The sequence below is a fragment of the Lepidochelys olivacea genome, assembly GCF_965140295.1.
Source record: "Lepidochelys olivacea isolate rLepOli2 genome assembly, chromosome: 2".
Taxonomy (NCBI): domain Eukaryota; kingdom Metazoa; phylum Chordata; order Testudines; family Cheloniidae; genus Lepidochelys; species Lepidochelys olivacea.
The window spans coordinates 22750242-22762503 of NC_140412.1; the positions used below are offsets into that span (position 1 = coordinate 22750242).

General features: G+C 47.5%; 2 protein-coding genes across 5 annotated transcripts in view; both read left to right on the forward strand.

Annotated features, from left to right (window-relative positions):
• ATAD2 (ATPase family AAA domain containing 2) overlaps positions 1-2741 on the forward strand; it is a 97897-nt gene extending 95156 nt beyond the window's left edge. For all 4 annotated transcript variants that reach the window (XM_084620483.1, XM_084620482.1, XM_084620485.1 and 1 more), the window contains one exon: positions 2587-2741. In XM_084620483.1, the coding sequence (XP_084476609.1) occupies positions 2587-2640 (54 nt within the window). In that variant the 3' untranslated portion in view covers positions 2641-2741. The remainder of the gene's footprint in view (positions 1-2586) is intronic.
• Positions 2742-3349: 608 nt separating this feature from the next.
• Positions 3350-7732, forward strand: LOC311517117 (uncharacterized protein). The gene is made up of 2 exons (XM_084621697.1): positions 3350-6648; positions 7234-7732. The coding sequence occupies exons 1-2, from the start codon at positions 6066-6068 to the stop codon at positions 7386-7388; spliced, it is 738 nt and encodes a 245-aa protein (XP_084477823.1). The 5' UTR covers positions 3350-6065; the 3' UTR covers positions 7389-7732.
• Positions 7733-12262: the final 4530 nt, after the last annotated feature.

Here is a 12262-nt window from a genome sequence, read left to right on the forward strand (position 1 = left end):
GTGGTGAAACACTGGAATGCGTTGCCTAGGGAGGTGGTGGAATCTCCTTCCTTAGAAGTTTTTAAGGTCAGGCTTGACAAAGCCCTGGCTGGGATGATTTAATTGGGTATGGGTCCTGCTTTTGAGCAGGGGGTTGGACTAGATGACCTCCTGAGGTCCCTTCCAACCCTGAGATTCTATGATTCGCAAGGCCCCGCCAACACTGGTTTTCCACACTGTTGGACCTCTCTGTGGACACGCCAATGACCTTGCCCATGATTCCAGACCTCATCACGCAGGACCACGGCTGCCTTCAGCTCCCCAACCTGGGGTCTCCCCACATCACCATGTGGAAACTACGTGACCTAAATTTGTTAGTGCTCCAGTGCTCCAATTTGGTTAGAGAGGTTCTCCTTGGCAGTAGAAAGCCCTCCACTTGTGCCACTTATTTGGCCAAGTGGAAAAGGTTCTCTTTGGTCCTCACAGAAGGGCACTTCTCCACTGCTGTCCTCAATCCCCTTTATACTGGACTACTTACTCTACTTAAAGCAGCCAGGGATGGCAGTCTCGTCAATCAAGGTGCACCTGGCTGCTATTTCTGCTTTCCACCTGGGTGCAGCAGGGCAGTCAGTATTTGCTAACCCCATGGTTGGACGCTTCTTTAAAGGGCTAGACAGGCTGTACCCATAGGTGCAGCAACCGGCCCGATAACCTGGTCCTCTCAAGGCTCATAGGCCCCCCCTTTGAACCTCTAGCAACTTGTTCTCTGCTTTTTCTCTCTTGGAAAGTGGAATTTCTTGTGACTATAACTGCAGCCAGAAGAGTGTCTGAGCTCAGCTTTAATGTCTGAGCCCCCTTACACAATGTTTTATAAGCACAAGGAGCAGTTGCAGCCGGACCCAGCCTTTCTCCCTAAAGTAGGCTCACAATTTCATGCAAATCAGGACATCTTTCTACCGGTGTTCTTCCCTGATGCATGCTCCATTCCCTAGATGTTAGACAGGCACTGGCTTTTTACATTGAGCGGACAAAGCTATTTAGGAAGTCAACACAACTTTTCATCGCCGTTGCTGAAAAAATTAAAAGGACTGCCAGTCTCATCCCAATGAATCTCTTCTTGGATCACAGCCTGTATCAGGACGTGCTATGACCTGGCAAAGATACCAGCCCCAGCATTGACGATGCACCTCCATGAGAGTGCAAGCTTCATCTACGGCGTTCCTAGTGTAGGTCCCCATTCAGATATCTGCAGAGTGGCAACGTGGTAGTCTGTTCACACCTTTACGTCGCACTATGTCATCACACAGCAGGCTAGAGACAATGCCACGTTTGGGAGAGCAGTGCTGCAGTCTGCCAATTGGTGAACTCTGACCCCTCCTCTGGGGGACTAGTTGGAAGTCATCTACTTGGAACTGACATGAGCAATTATTCGAAGAAAAAATGGCTACCTACCTTTCGTAACTGTTCTTCAAGACGTGTTGCTCATATCCTTTCCAAGACCCACCCGCCTCCCCTCTGTCGGAGTATCCAGCAAGAAAGAACTGAAGAGGCGGCAGGTTGGCAGAGACCTATGTACACTGCCATGAAGGCGCCACTCCAAGGGGCTCCACAGCTGACCCAACTGGTACCACTAGGGAAAAACCTTCCAACAATCATGCATGCGGCATGCACACCTACTTGGAATGGACATGAGCAACACATCTCAAAGAACAACAGTTACAAAAGGTAGGTAACCGTTTTTTCCACTAAACTCTCTCAATTTTGGGCTAATGTGTCCAATTCTTGAACATCTTTAATGTCTGTCTTAAAGAATTTTTTCTGCCTGTGCAGATTTACAATAACTACGCAGAGAGCATGATTCTCAAACTCTTTCTCATGAAGAGGCTTTATGTTCAGCCAGACTTGAGCTGAAATCTTCAGGAGGCATCAAAGGTCCACATCAGGCAATTCCAACACTGAGACTCTTAGGTGGTCTGAAATCTAGTCTTTAGATCCAAAATGCATGGATGTTTGTCCTAGTGTTTGAGCTGTTCATCTATGAATGGCTCCAGTTGCTCTGCTGATCCTTCTACAACTTCTCTTAAAAGAAAGATTTCCTCCTCCATGCACTGGTCCTCCAGATCCAGTCTTCCACGTCTGATGATCCGAAAGGATCCTCTGTTCTGATTGGATCCAACGAGGCCATCTGCATTCTTGCACAATGTCCTGAAATGGATGCCTTTCTCAACCCAGAATCCCTTTTTTCCCATCTTTCCCTTTTTTCTGGATATGTAAGGATGTGTCTGAAGCTAGAGAGGAAAGGACAGTTAGGTGGCTTTGATGCCATTGATTCTAGAATCCTGAATGTGAATGTGTCCAGAAAGGACTGTGTATCTCATGTGGCAGGGCACATAGCTCTACAGTATAGATATGCAAAGGCAATACATTTGGAGAAAAACTGTTACTGGTGAGTAACCTTTTTCTTATTATAGTTATTTTAGCTGAATTTGTCAAATATATACAATGGTTAATGATATTTACAAATCTTGAAAAACTATAGAAATCATTATATAATATAAATAAAATAACAGTTTCCACTCATGCTTGTTGTTTTTTGTTCTCTTTCAGGAAATGAAAAAAGAAATTGCAGTCTTTAAGCAAACTGAAGATGATAATATCTAAAATTAACTGATTTCTACTTTTCTAATCTTTTACTTTAATGTTATGGTCCTTTGTTACCTGTGCATAGTTCAATATCAGAGTGCATATACATGTATAAATATATTAAACTATATTGAGACAAGATCAGGTCAAGTCTTTTAACTGCTTATTTCTAATTGTGGTTTTTTTAATGCTACCTTTAGTATGATAAATAGTAAAATGGAAGAGCAGGAGGGCTTTTGGTCTATTGAGATCAGTCTGCCCAGCAGTCCCCTCTCACGTGTTCACTCAAAGAGCTGCATAAGTCAATTAAGATATACTGTACAATTATGACGACAAAAATATGAAAAAATACAAAGTAATGTATTTAAAATTGTGCAAAATATCTGAGTAATATTTGATTATGTAACTACGGAGTTGTGTAATGCACAAGCAGAAAGGGGCAGTCACAGATTTGCTTGCAAATTGACGTAGCATCTCATGATTTTGAGATCTTAATGATTCAGCCTTAATGTGTGTGAAGTTTTTTTGTGGGGAGGGGTTCACCCTACAGAATATAGATCAGTATTGTTTGGTGCTGTATTAGAAGTTGGATCATCTAGTTGATTTTTCTGTACTCTAACCACAGGATAAATTGATGTTACAATCTCAGTTCTTTAAGACTGAAAACATAAGCATGTGATTCTTTCACAATTTAGAATAACTATTTAGCACTTATACATCAATTAAGACTGTGGCAAAGAGCAGACATGATGCCGGGGGGGGGGGGAGCATGTATGTGGTGGATCCAGTTCTTCAGGAGCCTTAGAGGGAGAGGGTGAGCTATGGCCTGCTGCCACAAACTGCTGACCCTTGCTCTACCAGAGTATGAGGTTTTGAGTAAGATAGGCATTGCTGAGGCTTTGACATACCTCTCCCATATGCTTGGAGCCATGACTTCACTGTGGGAAGGCTCAAGCAGAAACGTGCAGATTCTCTAGCACTCAAATGAGTGGCAGCCAGCTTGGGATGCTACCTTTCTTCTGTAAACAACCAAGGGAAATATCATATATACACAGCATCCAAAAAATACCCTGCATGACTCTTCAGGGCAGGAAGCCTGTGGTTTGCAAGGAACTCTATTTTAATTTTTTTTAAAACCTGTGTTTTTCAAGCATTATTTAGACACAAGGTTTCCTGCACATGCCTCATTTGAGGATGTTATAAGATCTAAACAGATTTCTGGATAAAACCAAATATTAAAAGCATTACATAAAACCAAAAAACATTTCTTAGGTTTTGGAAACCCAAGTTTCGTGCAGCAGTAGCTGCACCAGTGAAAGACATCACACCTTCAGAAAAGGATTTATTTCCCAAAGACCCTGTAAATCAGGGGTCTCCAAACTTTTTGAATCGCGCACCCCCATGGCCACGGATGGTCGTGCGCACCCAACTTTGGAGACACTGCTGTAGACCACACAAAGTGAAGACACCCCCCAGAAATTTCAAAGCCTCAACTATAGCCATTTCCTACGCTTAGGCCTGGTCTAAACTCTAAAGCTGGCTCAACGTAAGTCGCCTTGCATCAACCTACTTGTGCACTAAAATTTGTCTCTGGGCGGCATAAGCACCCAATGATGGTGACAAAGTAAAAGCACCTTCCCTAGTGACATAGAGCTATGGTTGACCTACTGAGGTGAACTTTTGTGAGTATAGCCAGGGCATGACCTGTGTTGACCCTGTAGCAGCAGTCCCACAATGTCCCCATTCCCTACGACAGTGATCACTCTGGTCACAATTTTAAACTCTATTGCCCAGGGCTCACGGAGACTGGAAGCCATTTCCCCAAGTCCCCTGTGTATTTTTTGAAATCCTTTTTCCTGATTTTTCCACCTTGTTGAGTGCACCTAGGAGCTCTCCTTTGTTATGTGCAACTGACCATGTACAGCAAGCATGACAATTCAGAGCTTCAGCAAAACAGTTTAATATTTATAAATGCTCAATTACTAACAGCACCCAAAGCTTCAGGCCCAGAGAACAGTCTAGCACAGAACGCAAGTGAGGCTGACTATTACAAGTGCTCTTCCAAAGCCTTTGTCAACTGCATAGCTCCATGTCGGGTTCTTGCAACGGCCCTTGTGTCTGGCTGCTCAAAGCCACTCCACCTCCATCCTAGCAGTAGCTTTCCCCCTTTGCATGACAGATATTACACAGAATGCAACAAGCAGCTATAATCATTGGGATGTTTTTCTCACAGAGATCCAATCTTGTGAGTAAACGTTGACGGCGTTCCTTTAGTCTTCCAAAAACGCATTCAGTGGTCATTCTGCACGTGCTAAGCTGGTAGCTGACTCTTTCCTTGATGCTGTCAAGGTAGCCAGTATACAACTTCATGAGCAAGTGGTAGGCTAGGTCCCCCAGAATCACTATTGGTATTTCAATACCAATGGTAATCTGCCAGTCAGGAAAGAATGTCCCGCTTTCAACTTTCTGAACAGCCCTTTGTTCTTAAACCTACAAGTTTCATCCATCTTCCCTGACCAGTCCACATTGATATCAGTGAATTCCCAATTAATCAACCCTTGCATAACAATGGAAAAGTAGCCCTTTCTGTTTTATGTGCTCTGTGGCAAAGTGGGCTGATCCCAAAGTAGGTATATGTGCTCTGTCAATCCCCCTACCACAGTTTGGGAACCCTATTGCTACAGTCCATCCACTATGTTTGCACACTGCCTGTCCTGTGTAGCAGGAGAAGATTAATGGCCTTGCACATTTGCATGACAATGGCCCCCACTGTGGATTTTCAAACTGTGGAAGCTTGCAATGCCAGTGGGAAATCCTTTAGACTGTGATCGCCACTCCTCTGTCAATGCTGCTCTTATTCTGGTGTCCTTGCAGTGGAGGACTGGTGCAAGCTCAGAATACAGATCCAGGAATATGGCCTTCCACATTAGAAAGTTCAACAGCCAGTGCCTGTCATCCCAAAGCTGCATTATGGTGTGATCCCGCCAGTCAGTGCTCATTTCTCAAACCCACAAGTGGTGCACCGTCATCTGCAACTACTCCATGAATGCCACCAACAGCCTTGTATTGTTTTCGCTATGTCCCTAAGCCCTGGTCTACACTAGGACTTTAGGTCGAATTTAGCAGCGTTAAATCGATGTAAACCTGCACCCGTCCACACAATGAAGCCCTTTATTTCGACTTAAAGGGCTCTTAAAATCGATTTCCTTACTCCACCCCTGACAAGTGGATTAGCACTTAAATTGACGTTGCCGGCTCGAATTTGGGGTACTGTGGACACAATTCGATGGTATTGGCCTCCGGGAGCTATCCCAGAGTGCTCCATTCTGACCGCTCTGGACAGCACTCTCAACTCAGATGCACTGGCCAGGTAGACAGGAAAAGAACCGCGAACTTTTGAATCTCATTTCCTGTTTGGCCAGCATGGCAAGCTGCAGGTGACCATGCAGAGCTCATCAGCACAGGTGACCATGATGGAGTCCCAGAATCGCAAAAGAGCTCCAGCATGGACCGAACGGGAGGTACGGGATCTGATCGCTGTTTGGGGAGAGGAATCCGTGCTATCAGAACTCCGTTCCAGTTTTCGAAATGCCAAAACCTTTGTCAAAATCTCCCAGGGCATGAAGGACACAGGCCATAACAGGGACCCGAAGCAGTGCCGCGTGAAACTGAAGGAGCTGAGGCAAGCCTACCAGAAAACCAGAGAGGCGAACAGCCGCTCTGGGTCAGAGCCCCAAACATGCCGCTTCTATGATGAGCTGCATGCCATTTTAGGGGGTTCAGCCACCACTACCCCAGCCGTGTTGTTTGACTCCTTCAATGGAGATGGAGGCAATACGGAAGTAGGTTTTGGGGACGAAGAAGATGAGGAGGAGGAGGAGGTTGTAGATAGCTCACAGCAAGCAAGCGGAGAAACCGGTTTTCCCGACAGCCAGGAACTGTTTCTCACCCTAGACCTGGAGCCAGTACCCCCCGAACCCACCCAAGGCTGCCTCCTGGACCCAGCAGGCGGAGAAGGGACCTCTGGTGAGTGTACCTTTTAAAATGCTATACATGGTTTAAAAGCAAGCATGTGAAAGGATTACTTTGCCCTGGCATTTGCGGTTCTCCTAGATGTAGTCCTAAAGCCTTTGCAAAAGGTTTCTGGGGAGGGCAGCCTTATTTCGTCCTTCATGGTAGGACACTTTACCACTCCAGGCCAGTAACACGTACTCGGGAATCACTGTAGAACAAAGCATTGCAGTGTATGTTTGCTGGCATTCAACCAAAATCCGTTCTTTATCTCTCTGTGTTATCCTCAGGAAAGTGAGATATAATTCATGGTCACCTGGTTGAAATAGAGTGCTTTTCTTCAGGGGACAGTCAGAGGAGCCCATTCCTGCTGGGCTGTTTGCCTGTGGCTAAACAGAAATGTTCCCCGCTGTTAGCCACAGGGAGGGGGGAAGGTTGAGGGGGTAGTCACGCGGTGGGAGGAGGCAAAATGCGACCTTGTAACGAAAGCACATGTGCTATGTATGTAATGTTAACAGCAAGGTTTACCCTGAAAGAGTGTAGCCACTGTTTTATAAAATGTCTTTTTAAATACCGCTGTCCATTTTTTTCCTCCACCAGCTGCATGTGTTTCAATGATCACAGGATCTTCTCCTTCCCAGAGGCTAGTGAAGCTTAGAAAGAAAAAAAAAAACGCACTCACGATGAAATGTTCTCCGAGCTCATGCTGTCCTCCCACACTGACAGAGCACAGACGAATGCATGGAGGCAAATAATGTCAGAGTGCAGGAAAGCACAAAATGACCGGGAGGAGAGGTGGCGGGCTGAAGAGAGTAAGTGGCGGGGCTGAAGACAGGGCTGAAGCTCAAATGTGGCAGCAGCGTGATGAGAGGAGGCAGGATTCAATGCTGAGGCTGCTGCAGGACCAAACCAGTATGCTCCAGTGTATGGTTGAGCTGCAGCAAAGGCAGCTGGAGCACAGACTGCCACTGCTGCCCCTCTGTAACCAACCGCCCTCCTCCCCAAGTTCCATAGCCTCCACACCCAGATGCCCAAGAACGCAGTGGGGGGGCCTCCGGCCAACCAGCCACTCCACCACAGAGGATAGCGCAAAAAAAAGAAGGCTGTCATTCAATAAATTTTAAAGTTGTAAACTTTTAAAGTGCTGTGCTTAAAGTGCTGTGTGGCATTTTCCTTCCCTCCTCCACCACCCCTCCTGGGATACCTTGGTAGTCATCTCCCTATTTGTGTGATGAATGAATAATGAATGCATGACTGTGAAGCAGCAATGACTTTATTGCCTCTGCAAGCAATGATTAAAGGGAGGAGGGGAGGGTGGTTAGCTTACAGGGAAGTAGAGTGAACCAAGGGGCGGGGGGTTTCATCAAGGAGAAACAAACAGAACTTTCACACCGTAGCCTGGCCAGTCATGAAGCTGGTTTTCAAAGCTTCTCTGATGCGTACCGCGCCCTCCTGTGCTCTTCTGACCGCCCTGGTGTCTGGCTGCGCGTAACCAGCAGCTAGGCGATTTGCCTCAGCCTCCCACCCCGCCATAAACGTCTCCCCCTTACTCTCACAGATATTGTGGAGCACACAGCAAGCAGTAATAACAGTGGGAATATTGGTTTCGCTGAGGTCTAAGCGAGTCAGTAAACTGCGCCAGTGCGCCTTTAAACGTCCAAATGCACATTCTACCACCATTCTGCACTTGCTCATCCTGTAGTTGAACAGCTCCTGACTACTGTCCAGGCTGCCTGTGTAAGGCTTCATGAGCCATGGCATTAAGGGGTAGGCTGGGTCCCCAAGGATACATACAGGCATTTCAACATCCCCAACAGTTATTTTCTGGTCTGGGAATAAAGTCCCTTCCTGCAGCTTTTGAAACAGACCAGAGTTCCTGAAGATGCGAGCATCATGCACCTTTCCCGGCCATCCCACGTTGATGATGGTGAAACGTCCCTTGTGATCCACCAGAGCTTGCAGCACTATCGAAAAGTACCCCTTGCGGTTTATGTACTCGGCGGCTTGGTACTCCGGTGCCAAGATAGGGATATGGGTTCCGTCTATAGCCCCACCACAGTTAGGGAATCCCATTGCAGCAAAGCCATCCACTATGACCTGCACATTTCCCAGGGTCACTACCCTTGATATCAGCAGATCTTTGATTGCGTGAGCTACTTGCATCACAGCAGCCCCCACAGTAGATTTGCCCACTCCAAATTGATTCCCAACTGACCGGTAGCTGTCTGGCGTTGCAAGCTTCCACAGGGCTATCGCCACTCGCTTCTCAACTGTGAGGGCTGCTCTCATCTTGGTATTCATGCGCTTAAGGGCAGGGGAAAGCAAGTCACAAAGTTCCATGAAAGTGCCCTTACGCATGCGAAAGTTTCGCAGCCACTGGGAATCGTCCCAGACCCGCAACACTATGCGGTCCCACCAGTCTGTGCTTGTTTCCCGAGCCCAGAATCGGCGTTCCACAGCATGAACCTGCCCCATTAGCACCATGATGCATGCATTGTCAGGGCCCATGCTTTCAGAGAAATCTGTGTCCATGACCTGATCACTCACGGGACCGCGCTGACGTCGCCTCCTCGCCCGGTATCGCGTTGCCATGTTCTAGTGCTGCATATACTGCTGGATAATGCGTGTGGTGGATAATGGGCTCCTAATTGCCAAAATGAGCTCAGCGGCCTCCATGCTTGCCTTGGTATGGCGTCCGCACAGAAAAAAGGCGCGGAACGATTGTCTGCCGTTGCTCTGACGGAGGAAGGGGCGACTGACGACATGGCTTACAGGGTTGGCTTCAGGGAGCTAAAATCAACAAAGGGTGTGCCTGTACATCAATGAGTATTTCAGGCAGGACTGCACGGAGGGTTCCAATAAGAAATGGTGCACCTAAGTTATTGTTGTTATTGGAACAAGGCGGTTAGCCTGGCCTCTGATTGATACATGGCTAGATTTACCTCGCTGCACCTTCTCTGTGAGTGACTGCTGTGTGATCTAGACAGGGGAGGAGGCAAATGAGTACAAAACAAATCTGGTCTATTTCTTGTTCTGACCCACTCCATCTATCTTTTACATCTTTGGCTGGCAGCAGACGGTGCAGAAGGACTGCATGCTATCCACATCTCATGGCTGCTCGGCAGACGATGGTACAGTACGACTGCTAGCCATCTTCATCTCTTGCCTGCCTGGCATAAGATGGTACAGTACGACTGCTAGCAGTCCGTATCGCCTGCCCGCTCACCATAAGACGGTTCAATAGGACTGACTGCAGGACTAAAGAGAATGACCTGGTCAAGTCACTCCAAATTTAGTCCCTGCGCCCATGTCTGCCCAGGCGCTCCCAGCCGACGTGGCCAGGAGCACCTCGGACACGACGAGGACGACTACCAATCGTATTGCACCGTCTGCTGCCAGAAGGCAATGGGTTGCTGCTACTGTGCAGCAAAGCCGTACCGCGTCTGCCAGCACCCAGGAGACATAGGGTGACGGTTACCTGAGCTGGCTCCATGCTTGCCATGGTATGGCGTCTGCACAGGTAACTCATGAAAAAAGGCGCGAAATGATTGTCTGCCCTTGCTTTCACGGAGGGAGGGAGGGAACGGGGGCCTGACGATACGTACCCAGAACCACCCGCGACAATGTTTTAGCCCCATCAGAGTGCTCCAGTGTGAGTGCTCTGGACAGCACTCTCAGATGCCCGATTGTTTGCCATTGCTCTGACGCTGGGAGGGGCGCTTACAGGGTTGGCTTCAGGGAGCTAAAATCAACAAAGGGGGTGGCTTTACATCAAGGAGTATTTCAGGCAGGACTTCACGGAGGGTTCCAATAAGAAATGGTGCACCTAAGTTATTGTCCTTATTGGAACAAGAAGGTTAGCCTGGCCTCTGATTGATACATGGCTAGATTTACCTCGCTGCACCTTCTCTGTAAGTGACTGCAGTGTGATCTAGAAGAATGAGTCCCCTAGACAGGGGAGGGGGGGAAGCAAATGAGTACAAAACAAATCTGGTCTATTTCTTGTTTTGATCCACTCCATCTATCTTTTACATCTTTGGCTGGCAGCAGATGGTGCAGAAGGACTGCATGCCATCCACATCTCATGGCTGCTCGGCAGAAGATGGTACAGTACGACTGCTAGCAGTCCGTATCGCCTGCCCGCTCACCATAAGACGGTTCAATAGGACTGACTGCAGGACTAAAGAGAATGACCTGGTCAAGTCACTCCAAATTTAGTCCCTGCGCCCATGTCTGCCCAGGCGCTCCTGATCGACCTCACAGAGGCGACCAGGAGCACCTCAGACATGACGATGACGGCTACCAGTCGTACTGTACCGTCTGCTGCCACAAGGCAAGGGGTTGCTGCTACTGTGTAGCAATGCCGTACCGCGTCTGCCAGCACCCAGGAGACATAGGGTGACGGTTACCTGAGCGGGCTCCATGCTTGCCGTGGTATGGCGTCTGCACAGGTAACTCAGGAAAAAAGGCGCGAAATGATTGTCTGCCCTTGCTTTCACGGGGGGAGGGAGGGAATGGGGGCCTGACGATATGTACCCAGAACCACCCGTGACAATGTTTTAGCCCCATCAGGCATTGGGATCTCAACCCAGAATTCCAATGGGCAGCAGAGACTGCGGGAACTGTGGAATAGCTACCCACAGTGCAACGCTCCGGAAGTCGACGCTTGCCTCGGTACTGTGGAAGCGCTCCGCCGAGTTAATGCACTTAGAGCATTTTCTGTGGGGACACACATACTCGAATATATAAAACCGATTTCTAAAAAACCGACTTCTATAAATTCAACCTAATTTCGTAGTGTAGACATACCCTTAGCAAGCTGTCCTAGAAGAAATTGGCATGCCCCTGTTGTTGCGGTATTTCCTGCAAGTCTGTAAATACAAGAGAATTGTGCATCCTGTATTTGCAACATTCATGATGGTAGTGCAGATCTCTGCTGGCTCCTCGCTTCTGTCAGAGATGGCAGAGACCAAAAAGTGCCGGGTGGATTTTGTGGATTTTTTTTTTTTAAGGCACAGTAATTATGGTATGTGAGTGGCATTATGGGATGGAGAAAGTTGCATGCTAAGAACTTAACCCCTTACTCTCAGACATCCTTGGGCAAGTCATTTCTATCCCAAAAGGCATTGCACTATGCAGCAATGCATGGCACACTGGGATACCTACCCATAGTGCATCGACTTTGCGTCGACCCAAGCACTTCTAGTGAGTACTTGCAGTGCTGAAGCAAGCACTTATAAAAGTGCTTATAAAAATTTCAGCAGCCATATGCTGACATAACTGACAACCAAAGATGGTAGGGTAAACATGGCCTTAGTAAGGAAAACCTACTTGGTGGTAAGCAAGTGGCTTAACATTTAGGAATATATGACAGGCTTCAGGTTCACATTGTGGTAAAATCTTTGATGTAATGGGCAGTGGGGGATGGCTCCTACCTCAGAGGCTACAAGAAAGCTGTGTTAAATCAGTAGCAACCAGTCATAACAACCAGATATTCTGTTCATCCAAATGCACAGGTCTGAGGATGTTTGGGGAAACATCAGAGAAATGAGTAGTGGAGAATACAAAGAGACCTCATCCCTCACTGTCAAAGCCAGCATAGCAATCTGTTGGTCTCTCTCAACAGCAA